The 13,242-nt window shown below is 64.8% G+C and overlaps 1 protein-coding gene across 1 annotated transcript in view; it reads right to left on the bottom strand.

Moving 5' to 3' along the window:
- The window catches only part of TTYH3 (tweety family member 3), a 26,225-nt gene extending 12,989 nt beyond the window's left edge, over window positions 1-13,236 (bottom strand). Inside the window, exon 1 of the mRNA XM_024763453.1 lies at window positions 13,091-13,236. Coding sequence (XP_024619221.1) covers window positions 13,091-13,213 — 123 coding nt within the window. The 5' untranslated portion in view covers window positions 13,214-13,236. The remainder of the gene's footprint in view (window positions 1-13,090) is intronic.
- Between the last annotated feature and the right edge of the window lie 6 nt (window positions 13,237-13,242).

The following is a 13,242-nucleotide window of genomic DNA, read 5'->3' as shown; positions in this document are numbered from 1 at the left end:
ACACAGGGACACCAGCCAGGCCACAGCAGGGGGTCTCTGGTGGAAATCAAGGGCCGTCACAGGGACAGGCGCCAGTCATGGGGGAGGGGACTCACCTCAGGGGCCTAGTGTCAGCCACAAACCCCGCCCCACCCCACAGCACACAGCAGGGTGCGAGGAACAGCACCGCCTAGTGGGCTCCGCCTTCACACGCACAAGCTGGAGACCAAGCACAGCGGCCGCAGGCCCTGCCGCCCCCGCCTGCGGGCTGCTCCCCTAAATCCTCAGTCGGACCACGCCACACGCCTGCCTAGACATCTCCACCAGCAACGAGCCCCATTCACCAGCCTGGCCCCCGCCAGCCCCAGCTCGGCCAAGCGCTGGCAGCGACCGCTGCCCCTCCTGCCGCAGCCGGAGCCCGCCTACCACCCCCCACCTCGCGCCACCTCCTCTCCTGCCGGATCCCCTCACCCGCCACCACGTGCGGAACACAGCGTGCGTGGAGCTGATGCTGAAATCAGTGCATCTACATGCACCCCCTCAAGGAAACCCCTCTTGGAGTGAGGAAGCCGGGGAATCGGGCCCAGGGCAGGCGGCACCCCCTCTGGGGCCCTGAGTCCACCCAGCCTGGCAGCGCACGAGGCCAGGGCTCACACGGTCATCGGGGCTTGCCAAAGAACTCGCGGGCCTAGACCACCGCCCGGGTGGCGCCAGGACCCCCACTCCCGTTCGCCAGATGAGAAAACTAAGGTAAGATAAGCGTCACTGGCCAAGCAGGATCCTAGCGCCTGGGGCAAGGCCGGGGTGGGGCACAGCTGGGCTCACCGCTTGTCTGGGAAACGTGTCAGGTGCCAGGGCCTGGCAGGCGCCCGACAGGCAGAGCCCCCGTCCTCGGGGCTGCCGGGCTGCTGCAGGCGGCTGGGGCTGGGGCCTGCTGGACGGGAGCCGGGCCATGAAAAACAGAACAAGCAGAACAGGCAGGAGTAGCAGGGCGAGTCTGCAAGGGCGCATCATCATCCAGCAGGTCGGGGAAGAGCCCTCTGGGCAGAGGCCACCACAGCTGACACTGCCCAGAAGGCGCCGTGCCAGGCCTGGGCACCCGGGAGGCGCACTTGGATCTCCTACAGCTTTGATTTCGTTTGTTTTTTGTTGTTGGGTTCTTTTTTTTTTCTTTTTTCCTTTTTTGGTTATCTTTTTTTTTTTTTTCCCCTAAACCACGAACCACACTACCTTTATAATTAAAACACGAACCCAGAAACCTGTCAGTAGCTCTTTTCAGCCAGCCGTGGGAGGCCCCTGGCCTGCTCCCAGCTCTGCCACGTGAGAGCCAGTGCGGCTCCCGCAGGCCCTGCTTCCTCTTCTGGGAATGTGACATTTCCCAGTCCCTCCCAGCTGTCACGTGGGAGAAGGGCCGGCTTATGGCGATGCTGCAGTCCCTGCTGGTGCCCAGTCCCCCGGGAGCAGAGGTCGAGGGGAGGGACACCCCGGGTGTCACCACCAGGAGGCAGCCTGCTGCTGGACAGAGGTGTGAGGGAGTGGCTCCTGCCCAGCCCAGAGGGGCGGCTAGTCTTGAGGGGAACCAGAGGGCTGGGGTTCGAACGCTGCTTTGCCTGGTTCTAGAATGTGACCGTGGGTCAGTGTCCCCGTGCCTCAGTTTCCCCGCGTATAGAACAGGGACAGTGGCGTCACTCCCTTACCTAGCAGGGCTGCTGTGAGATGAAATGAGCTAACGCCCATAAAGACTTAGAACAGTGCCTCCGTGGGGAGCCCTCGGGGTACTGCTCCCAGGCCAGCTCTACCCACGCAGCCAGGTGGGCTGGGGAAAGGGAGCCGCTGTCCCAGCTGCTGGGGGGGAGTCCGGGCCACTCGGGGACAAAGTGGGCGTGTGCACGTTCACGCCCACCCACGCGTATTCATGCCCACACGTGTTCACATGCTCACTCACACCCACACACGTGAAGCTGCCGCCCGAGCTCCCAGCAGCAGTGCCAACAGCAGCCTGTGTCTGCGAGCGCTGTGGTCCTGGGGGGGCAGGCGGGGAGGGGTTCCCAAGCACCTGGGCATCGGACCCCTGCCAGCGACGGGGAGCCGAGAGAGGCCTCACGCACAGGCACAGCCACCTGCCTGGGGGCCCTAAGAGTCACAGCCCTGGGGGAGGAGCCTCCTGTTCCACCCCTGCCTCACGGGCCGAACGAGTGACAGGCAGGGGCAAGGCAGGCCCAGCGCCGGGGAGCCCTGGGTCCAGGGCCTTGAGGGTGAGAGTGTGTCCCGGGGCTCCAGGAGGGGTACCTGAGGGCAGGAGAGTGACTTCCAGAGGCTTCCCTGAAGGCAAGGACAGGCAGAGACCCAGGTGCTATATGTCACCCCTTTAGCCCAACACACAGGAAGCCAGGCGTCCGGGCAGCTGGGTTTCCGCCCCCTCCCCTCCTGTGCTGTCTGCCCAGCTCCAGAAAGCCCTTCCTGACCGTGATGACAGGGCCCTATTTCCACCCTTTAAGCGCCAGGTCTGTCTGCCCACACCTCCCCTAGGGGGCGCTGGAAAGGCCTCGCTGAGCTCATCAATTTAGCCGGGGTGGTGCCCCCCCTGGCCCTGAGGCCTGGCCCACAGTGGACACTCAGAAACACGGGGCCCCTGCCCCCCACCCCAAGCTCTGACAGGCTGGGGCAGCTTTCTCTCTGGCAGGACGGCTTTCTCCTGGACGAGGCCAGCCTTAAACCTGGACCCCACTGGGCTGCTCGTGGGCCCCTGGCACAGCCCCGGGAGGCAGGCTGCGGGGCCTCCACCAGGACAGCCTCACTCAGCCCTGTGGAGAGGTGACAGCACCCTCTTCCTGGATGACACAGGGCCCCAGCCCACTGCTGCAGAGCAGCAGAGCCCACGTGGGTGCCGGAGCCAGGCCTGGGGCGCACGGCAGTGGGCAGCTGCTTCCTCCCGCCCAGGGGCCGGGGGGCCTGACCTCTGCCCTCGTCCAGAGAACAGCCTTCCCCTGGCGTTCCCGTGGCGGCCCCGCCTTCCCTTTCAACAGCCTGGCGTCCCCTCTGAATGGGAAATGTTTGATCAGCATCTGGGCTCTGACCAAATGGAATTTTCCGTCTGTGATGGAAGTGATGTCAGCACTCAGTCAGGCGAGACAAGGCACTGGGGCCCGTATCCTGACCGCGGGCCACAGCGCTGGCCGCCCGCCACCTGAGCGCGCCTCAAGCACTGCGCTGTGAGGACTTGGCGCGGACACACGTGCACGGGGCTGGGGGCCCGTCCACCCACCCCTCCCGGCCCTACAGCTGCTGTTTCTCAGCCCCAGCCCACCCCACCGGTCCCAAGGCCCTGCAGCCCCGGCCGTGGAATGTATCCACCAAGGAGGCCCCTGCCCGGCCCTGTGTCCAGGCGCTCCCCCCAGGCCCTAAGGCCCCCACAGTCCCCACCGGCTCTGAAAACACCTGATGAGCCACAGCTCAGGGTCTGAAGCCTCACTCCGTCCCATTTCAGGCCCAGGCCCAAATCTGAGGCCTATCAGGGGACCTGACAAGTCCCTGGCCTCCAGCGGGTCCTCCCAGCGCCGGCGAGGGGACGAGGGACAGGGGCCCGAGGGCAGAGGTGGTCTCTGTGTGAGCCTCAGCGGGCTCCCTGTGCAGGCGGGTGGTCCCAGCAGGGTGGGCGGATCCCCAGCTCAGCCTCAGACTTGCTGGCAGTCCAGCTACAAGGGGGCTATCCAGCCGGCCCTGTAAGGGGAGGGCCATGGTGTATCACCAAATCTTACTAATAAAAGCCCGTGCAGCAGAGGCTGAGCCCCATCGCAGCCGGGAGGCCACAGCGTGAGAGCGCACAAGGCTGGAGGCCTGTCCCCACCACGACCTGCTGCGGCCCCCCCCCGGCACCCGCTCTGCCCCTTTGGCACAGCCCAGATGTGGGCTGTCAGCGCACGGGTATGCGCACCACACAGCGCCGGCTCAGGCTGCACCAGGAGGCCCCAGGCCACCAGGCCGGCAGGGCCACGCGTGACCCTGGGGCAGCACCTCCACGTGTCACCTGCACAGGCAGCTCAGCTAGGCGTCCTGGCAGCACGTGGCACGGAAGCCTGCGAGGGAGCACGCCACACGCGGGGAGCACGTCAGAAGCATGGACACACTGCCTGCTGAACACGCACCCCTGCCGGCAGAGCCGCTGCCGTGCCATCAGCAACTGACCCCGAGAGCTGGCCTGTCCACTCGGCCCCTCTGCAGGCCACCAAAGCCCGCGGCCAGGCTGGGGAGACGCCGCCCCACCGGGAGACCCTCACGGAGGTTCTGACGGGAAGTGTGGGCCCATGGCTGCCCCAAGCACAGCGCCAGAGGCCGCTTCCCCGCCACCCTGCCGTCCCAGTGGTGGGGCCTCCTTGTGGGAAATCACGTGCACCCAGGCGCCGGTGCTGGCAGGGAGACTTGGGACCGGCAGTCCAGGGGTGACTTGGGTAGGCTCCAGGAGATCGGGCTCTTCCTTCAGGTCATGTGCTAGTGGGGTGGGGTCGGGATCCCAGCCCGGGGGCGTGACCGCAGCCTGAGGTCCCACCGCTGCCGGGCGGATGAGAGGGACTCAGGAGGGCTGTGTGCCTGCCAGAGCGGGAGCCCCCGGAGAAGGGCTGACCCCCTCCCCCTGTAGCAACTCTCCGGGGGAGGTGGCCTGGCCAGCTGGTAAACAGCAAGCTCCAAAGAGGAGGCAAGTCCAAATTCCACCAGGGACCTGGGACCTCACCGGCCCGCACTCCCGTGTCCTCCTGTCGGTCACACCGGCCTCACCACGCACAGAGCCTCAGGAGCTGGCCCGACCGAGGACCACTACACACAGGGTGTCCATACTCAGCGCCAGGCCTGGCCCTGGGGACGGGGCATGGGACCCGCAGACACAGCTCCTGGTGGGCTGGCATCTCCCAAGACCCCAGCAGTGCAGGCCTGGAAGCACAAACTGTGGGAACCAGGGAGATCGGGGGAGGGGTGCAGGAGCTTCCGGGGGTGCCCTAAACTGCCATTACAGGGTCAGCGGGTGCCAGCAGGGCATGGTGAGGTGTGGGGTGAGCACTCCCAGAGAGGGACAGTGTGAGTGAGGGCCCAGCACCAGGTCCAGGCTGCAGACCTGCGTCCTGGGAGGCCCTGGCAGCTGTGACCAAGGCAGCGGAGCGGGGATGGAGTGGGAAGGGGGAGCCATGGACCCCTCCAGTGCCTCTGGGGCTTGTCCACCTCAGCCCTGGGGCTGCCAAAGGCCCTTCTCCAGAGGAAGAGACCAGGTCAGGGTGTCCAGGAGGCTGGCAGCGTCCCACACCCCAAGGCACCCTCTAGGAACCCAGAGATGTCCTGGCTGGAGCCCCGGGCCTGGGAGAGGAAAGGGGAGGGGCACCAGGCTGAGCTGCTGCCACAGCTCCTACGTCTGGGGTCTCCCACTGGGAAGGACGCACCCCACATGGCACTGCCCCCTCCCCTAGCGCTGGCCCTCTGCCTCAGCACCCACTGTAGCCAAGCTACACACACGGCCTTGTTGGTCCCCAGACCACCCAGGGCAGGGGTGGCACCCATCCCCCAGGCCAGGGGTGGCACCCATCCTCCAGGCCAGGGGTGACACCCATTCCCCCAGGCCAGGGGTGGCACCCATCCTCCAGGGCAGGGGCCTGGGGCCAGCAGGGACACCCAGGGCCCCCACACTTGAGTAATGGAGACAGGGTGTGGGCCAGCACAGGCCTCCTGAGGAAAGTTCCAGAAGAGGCTCCCTCACCCCCGGGCCAGGCTGGCTGGGTGCTGAGGGCCGTGGAGCTGAGCCGGGTGTGCAGCCCTTTGCTCCCCAGCCCGAACACACTTGGCTGTGGCTCCCAGATGCCGGCCAGAAATTAAAAACAGATTTTCCACTGAGCCAGGCTTGGGTTTCACAAATTCCATGATGGTGAGCTCGTGGCCATGCCTGGAGAAAGCACAGCCAGTGGCCAGCATGCAGCAGCCCGGGAGGGGTCCAGCTCTCTGGCCGAGTCCCCTCACCCTGAAGTCCTAGGTCCAGGCCACCAGGCTTCACAGACACACTCCAGCTGCACCTCCATCCTCACGGGCACACACCACCCTGCCCCGCCAGGAATCACCGGGACACAGGCCCAGCGAGGCGGGACTTGGGTGAAGCCCCAGAGAGAAGCTCTGGTCGGTCATCCCCCAGGCTCAGCACTCCTGCTGCCCTCCAGGCCTGTGGGCCACGTGGAAGGACACCGAGGCCCCACTCTCCCACTGCCCACGCCCCGCCTGCTGGCGGAGGGAAGACACCAGAGAACACGGCGCCAGCGCGGCCCTCGAAGCTGCGAGCGTGTCTATTTCGGTCCGATGCCCTAACACGTCTCCCAGCATGACACCCAGAAAACTCCTCTGCTCTTCACCAGCCTGTCTGCAAGCGCCTCTCCACCCGCCACTCCTGGGGGCGCACGCGACTGGCCTCAGATGTAGCCAGGAGCTACCAGACGGGCGGTCACATCATCATCTAGACCAGAGCCCAGCCCAGGGCTCGTCTCCACCCTGGGGCACAGCCCAACCCGACTCGGGGGTCAGCAGTCTGAAGGGCCTCCTCACAACGGTCAGGAACCCAGCCCAGGGTGCACGGGGCCAGGGCAGGGGAGCGGGGGAGCCGGGCAGAGTGGCACCACGCCTGGCGCTCTTCTCAGAGGCAGAAGCAAGGGGCCACTCAGGCTTTGGGCAGCCCGGCCTCACCCCATGCCCTCGGCCAACACAGGACACGCCTGGCCCTAGAGGGTGGTGCGGACAAAACCAAGCACCCTTGGCACACCTACCGTTCAGAGCCCACCCGCCCCTCTGAGGGGACCCAGCTTCAGCCAGCCACCTCCCAGGAGGGGGAGGGGCGCACCAAGCGGGGGCTGCAGCCTGCGTGTGTGCACGAGCCCAGCGGCACATGAAGAGCCCAGGCCCTGAGTGGGGGGCAGTGTGAAGGGAGGCAGCGCCCCCCCCGGAAGCCTGCCCAGCCCACGTGCAGACCCTGGCACCCCTCAAATCCACCAGGCCCAGCCCAGGAAGTCACTCAACCCTCCCCTGGCCCTGCTCCCTGAGGGCACACCAGACGCCTGCCCCGACTTTGGACAAGAACCCGAGCAGTCTCAGGGCCAGCTGGCACCAGGCGCAGGCCCTGTCCTGCCCCTGACACTGGACTGGAGGCCTGGAGGCCCACTGCAGCCTCCAACAGCCCCGTCCGTGGCACGAAGGGCACCCGCTGCCTCGGCAGATGTCAGCGGTGCATGGGCCCCTCGGGAGTCCAGCAGGGCAGGCGCAGATCCAATTCTGGGGCATCTGCATCCCCTCTGCAGCAGGGACCCCTGGGCAGGCCTGGGACCCTAGCCACGGGTGTCCTCTGCAAAGTACCTCCCACCTCTGGCAGCGTGTGGCTCCCTGCTCTGGGCGACAGGGCCTGGTGTGTGCCATGCAGCAACCCGACCATGGGTCTGGGTCCTCACCCTCCCCAAGATCCTGGGAAGCCCCTGAGAGCTGCCTGGGGGCCATGTGTGTGTCCCGGCCCAGCACAGGGCTTAGGGTGGGCTCCCCGCAGATCCAAGGAGGCAGCAATGGGCACAGCCAGGCGCTCCTGGGTCCTGCTGCACCCGCCCTCTGTCACGTGCCCCAGTTCCTCGGGGGCCACGTGGGGCACTTTCTCTCTGTGATCCAGTCCCTGGGCTGCAGATTCGGCTCTTCCTCTCCAGCCAAGGACTCAGCAGAGCTGCCTTGGCCAGTGGGGGTCTGGTCCCAACACCCTCTGAGCCTTCCTGGACTAGCTCCTGCTGGGGGGACCAGACTCGGAAAGCGCACAGGGGCTGTGGCCGCAGGCAGGGCAGCGCTGGGCTGGAGCTGGAGCCTGTCCGTGTCTCCCAGCCCACTGATGCTGGCTGGCCAGGGGCCTCAGTTTCACTTCTGTAGTGTTACTGTTTGGCTTCCCAGAAACAAACAGCTTACTAAACAAACGCCATGAGCCTCTTCGGTAGAGAAGTTGTAACTTGGGGGTCAGAGACACAGAGCACCCAGCCCAGAGCCTGACCAAGAGCCCCTGGTCAGAGCCAAAACAGGCGCCCTCCAAGCTGTTCTGTCCCCCAGGCATGGCAGTACAGTGCTGGGGACAGAGCTGGTCACCGCATCTTCAGACCCGAGAAAACCAGGAGCCCCAGAAAGGCCCAAAGATGGGGCCTGGCGGCGCAGAGCCCACACCAGCGCCAGGCAAGAGTCTGGCCCCAACACCTACCTCTCAGCGGGTGTAGACCTGGTGGCAGAGGCAGCCAGCAGCCTCACCTCCCAGCCAAAGGGCCACGTGACAGTCGGTTCTCCCCAGCGCCGGGGCACTGGCTCAGAGCGAAACAAAGTTGATTTCGCCTAGCAGGGGCTTCCCTGCCCCGCCCCCCCACCAATGCATAGGCCCTGCACCCTCACAGCTGCTGTCCACACAGGGCGTGCTCTAGAAGCTTCCACGCAGCCCCTCGGTGTGCTCTGTTACGTTTGGCACGTTTCTGTCACTTGCAGCCTCAGAATCCTGGTGTCGCGGGATGCTGGGCAAGCACCAAGAGCCATGGACCAAGGACATGGTCCAAAAGACATGATGTTTAAAAGCCGGTGACAAATTCTAGTCTTAGGTGGCACCCCTCCCCAGGTATAAGCGCATGGACAGACTCCAGCTAGAGGGACTTTTTTTTCCTGTCTCCACACTCTTTCCTATTTTCCAAGTGTTCCATGAATGTGTCTTACTTTCATAAACAAGAAGAGAGGCGATAAATGCTGTTTTTAACCAGAGTGAATTTCCTCCTGATTGTGGAGATGGTGCCAACGGAGCCAGTCTCATTCACAGGCACACGCTGACCCTGCTTGAGTCACAGCATTAAACCAGGGTGCTGTGGTCTCTGCTAGGAGACTACTGGCTCCTGTGGGTCCTGCCTAAGTGGCCTTCCAGGCTGGCCTCACACAACCCCGGGCACAGAGCACTCACCAGCTCTGAGGCAGCACGTTCAGATCAGAGGGACTCCCTTATCTTGGGCTGAGGCCCAGGCTTCTCTCTGCCTCAGGGCCTTTGCACGGGCAGTTCCCAACGCCTAGAACTCTCTCCCCCAAGGTCTCTGCACAGCCACCTCGGTCTTATCTTTAGGGTCTCGATGGGAACATTCAAAGCACTCAGGGCCCCACACACTGGGCCGACGTGGAAGGTGAGCTGCTATGCCCACTGCACGCCAAGCTCCAGGCAGGTCCTCGCCTTCTGGTCGTTCAGAGCCTGGCTCACCGCCTCCATGGCAGGCAAGGTAGCGCCTCCTACAGGAAGCCTTCCCTGACTGTTGGACTTCCGCAGGCCTAGCCCTGACCCGATCGCAGCACCACCACACCAGCCTGTACTGTCCTCCAGCTCACAGCTTCCAGTCTCCCCTTAACTGGGGGAGACAGTGAGTGACAACGAGAGGGACTGAGGGCAGACAGTGAGTGTGACCTCGGCCTCAGGACACCAGGGGTGTGGGAGGCCTGGGAGTGGGGAGTCGGGAAGGGCTGGTAGGAGTTAAGGGGGCAGATCCCCAAGGTGAAGCCCAGAGAGGTGGATGGACCCACCCAAGGTCACACAGGCGGGAAGCTACAGAACTCGAGCCCAGGCTGGGCACCCCGCAGCCAGGCACCCGCACGCCGGTCTGCAGAGAGGGCTCTGAGACTCTCCCCCAACCCGCCGCCTGCAGCCATGACAGCCCTGACCTTCACCACGGAGGACAGACTGGCCTCAAGCCACATCAGGTCACAGGCTACGCAACCACCGGGGAGTCTCCTCCCTGTTCTGGGCCTGCGACCCCTCCCCTGTAAAACGAGCATCCCGCCCATCAGCTGCCCCAGGTTTGGGGAGCTCCTGGCATGCTGGGAACAGCCCAGTCCCAGGGGAGCCAGACCGGCAGCGAAGCAGGCAGGTGCGGGGGTGGGGCGGCACACAGCAGACCCCAGAAGCCTTCTGCCCCTTCCAGCACCTGCCAGCCCGCACATCCCGTCAGGCCCCACAGAACGCGCAGCAGCCCCGTCCTGCAGTCTGTCCGCTCAGCGAACAGCATGGGCCCCCAAGAGACAGAAGTCGTGGCCAGGGAGCCCCTCCTCTCCAGGGTGGAGGCCTCAGGAATTCGGGGCCAAGAGAAATCACAAGCCTTTAGGATGAAAAACCCGATCCCTGCTCTTGCAGAGGCTCCAGGCCCCTAGCACAGGGCCAGCCAGGGCTCTGAGAGTCTGCAGAACAGCCTCCCTCAGCACCTAATCCCTCAGTCGTCACATCCCCTGCAGGGGGCCAGCCTTCGGGGACTCAGGAAGCCCCTGTCCCCCAAGGCTGACTCTGGCTCCTAGGGGGGCAGGGGCAAGGGGCCTGAAGCAGGATTCCGGCCCTACCACCCACTCCCTATGTGATTCTCAGCCAATCTCCTCTTTAAGCCTCAGTTTGCTAATCTGTACAATGGAGACGACTGTCCTCATCTCCCAGATTTGTGTGAGAAAAGGCTAGCGATAGCTCCAAACAGCACCCCCAAACAGGGTCTGGCCCATGGGGTTTCCAGTGGGTTTCACCGGGCTCCCAGCAGTGGATGGTGTGGGCAGGAAAGAGCGAAGGTTAACAGCTGGTCTCCCCAGGCCATACCACCCCTCTACTCCTGCATCAGGGCCCCTGCTTCCTCTGGGCGGCCTGGGAAGCAGAAGCCCCTCCCCGGCTGGGCCCAGCCCACATGTGGGGTGAAGACTGCCAGGCCCCTGCAGCCCAGGTGGGTGCCAGACACAGACAGGCTCCCAGGCCAAGAGGGGTGCCCCAAGTCAGGAGGACACGGGGCCCACCACCCACCAGCGGGATGAGGGCGGCCATGCCCCCACAGCTAGGAATGCTCCCCCAGGGGAGGCAGGAAGAGGCCCTAGGCCAGGGCCCACGCCAAACCATCGCCCACCCACCCAGAAAGGGAGCTCTTCAGGCTGCACACCCAACACAGAGCAGGAGCGCGGGGCCCTCACTTCCCGACCCGCCCTGCAAAGACGGCGCACCGGCCCAGATACAGGAATGAGGCAGTGAAGGCTCAGAGAGGTCAAGTGCCTGCCCAAAAGCACCAGCACAGGAGGGTAGGGGCAGGACGACTCCCAGGTCCTCCCAGGTCCAGCTAGCTCCACAGCCCCGAGCCAGCAGCGAGGTGGCGGGGGACGGAGCCAGGCTGCTTTCCACACCGTGAATTATTCAGCAGCTAATTCTGCTCCGCGGGGAGAGGAGGAGAGAGTGAGTCAGAACCTCCCCCGCGGCAGAAACCAGGGCCCTCTCAGGAGCAAAGGGCCCTGCGGGAGGCTGGGCTGAGCGGAGAGGGGCCTGGCCACCACTCCTGACGCCTCCACGGGCTGCAGGCATCGGCCCCTCGCTCACTTCCCACCGCATGTCCGGGCGCCTCGGAGGGCAGGAGGGATGGTAGCCAGTTCAACCGTGGTGGGCAGCATGGGCAGGTGGCAGCCCACGGGCCAGCAGGAAAGCCCCACGTGGGCCACAGACACCCCGGGTACCCCTGGAGCTTCAGAACTGACAAGTGGCAGAGAACTTGCTAAAGTAAAGTACACTGTCCTGTTCTGTGGAAGCAGAGCCCCGGGGACAGGTGTGGCAGAGCCACCCCAGGTGAAGTTCGTGGAGTGCATGGAGGAGCGGTGTTGCCCTCACACTGGTCAGCCCCCCAGGGCTGGGCTTCTAGAACACGGGGGTCCGGTTTTATAAGAATCCTGCTGTCCCTGGGTGTGCGTGGGCCAATCCCTAGCCCCCTTTCTAGTCTGCTTAGAGACAGATCAGCAGGGCTGGGGGACCGGGCACCACGTGAGCACTGAGGCTGGGGCGGCAGGCTCCCCTGCAGAGCTGGGGTGCTTCCGGTTCTCCACCTCTGGACAAGGGAGACCAAAGAGGAAAGAGCTCTGAACTGGAGAGGGGTGACACGATCCACGGATATCGGACTCCCAGGCCATCTTATGAGCAAAGTCGTTCCCACCCCACCCTGGGGCTCTGCATTCATCACCAAAGAGGAACTCAGAGGTGTTCTGGGTGACCAGGCACCCCAGTCACTGGGTGTGTGGAATCTGGATCCCCAGGCAGGAAGGAAATGTCCACAGCCAGGTGCCCTGCCCTGCACTCAAACAGCAGTGGCTCAGTGGCAGGGGTGGCTCTTGGGCTTGACATGACCCCAGACCTAGGGCTCCACTGGTACAGCCTGGTTACTCGGGGAGAGGGCTGCGAAGGGTCCGTGCCACTCCCCAGCTCTGCCCAGGCGCAGCCCCTTTTCCAGCCTTCCAGACTGAGGCCAATCTGGCGTCCCTGTGGCCAGGCCTCCCTCCCTCAGGGCTACAGGCAGCCGGGTCTCTGGGCAGGCACTGTGTGTACATCCCACAGCTTGGCCACCCAGCACGGGGTCATTACCAGCCAGGGAGGGCTGGCACCTACCCAGACCACTCACCCACCAAAAGCTTGGCAGTGAGTGGGATTCCCCAGCTGGGGGTGAGGGGTAAGGAATCCCCACCTGGCTTCACCCAGTGTTCTCAGGCATCGGCTGTGGTCTCAGGGCCCTGGGTCCTCTGGGTAGGGAGCTCTGCCTGGCAACACCCCCAGGCCGCCCCTGGTCAGGAGCCTTAGCAGGCATTGACAGCTGGCAGAGGGGTCTCCGTGGAGGGCAAGGAGGCAGCTCCTCCCAACCCCAGAAAGGAGGCTCTTAGTGGCTCCAGAAGAGAAGGCTAGAATCTGCAGGGCTGTGGACCCTCCATGGGGAACTGTGTGTGTGGCGGGGGTCCTTAGACTCTCAAGCAGGGGAGACCTGTGACCCAGGAGGAGGCTCTCCAGAAGAACGGGTGCTATGACCCACGAGAAGGAGTGGGCCATAATCCTCCATGGGGGGTGGGGAGCATTTAGACCCTCAAGGAGGAGGGGACCATGATCCTCGGGGAGTGGGGCTCAGGACCCACGCAGGAGGAGGAGGCCGTGACCGTCGGTGGGGGATAGGGAGTCTTTAGACCTTGCAGAAAGAGGGAGCCGTGACCCTGGGAAGGGGGATCGTGACCCGCAGGGAGGGGGGCCGTGACCCGAGATCTGACCTCCGACCCAGGGGGCCCGCGTCACCTGCTGGTAGTCGGTGTCCTCGGGCCGGAACTGGCTGCTGGTGGTCTCCCAGTGCAGGTTGAAGTGGGGCAGCCGGTGCAGGAGGCTCACCCACCAGGGCGCCGCGTAGCTGACCCCGGCCATGGCGGGCCGGCGGCTAGAGCGCGCGGCCG

Source organism: Neophocaena asiaeorientalis, unplaced genomic scaffold (genome assembly GCF_003031525.2).
Source record: "Neophocaena asiaeorientalis asiaeorientalis breed wild unplaced genomic scaffold, Neophocaena_asiaeorientalis_V1.1 scaffold223, whole genome shotgun sequence".
In the NCBI taxonomy this organism is placed as follows: Eukaryota; Metazoa; Chordata; class Mammalia; order Artiodactyla; family Phocoenidae; genus Neophocaena; species Neophocaena asiaeorientalis.
Note: the sequence above shows the minus strand (reverse complement) of the source record. Positions and strands in the feature narration are given on the sequence as shown.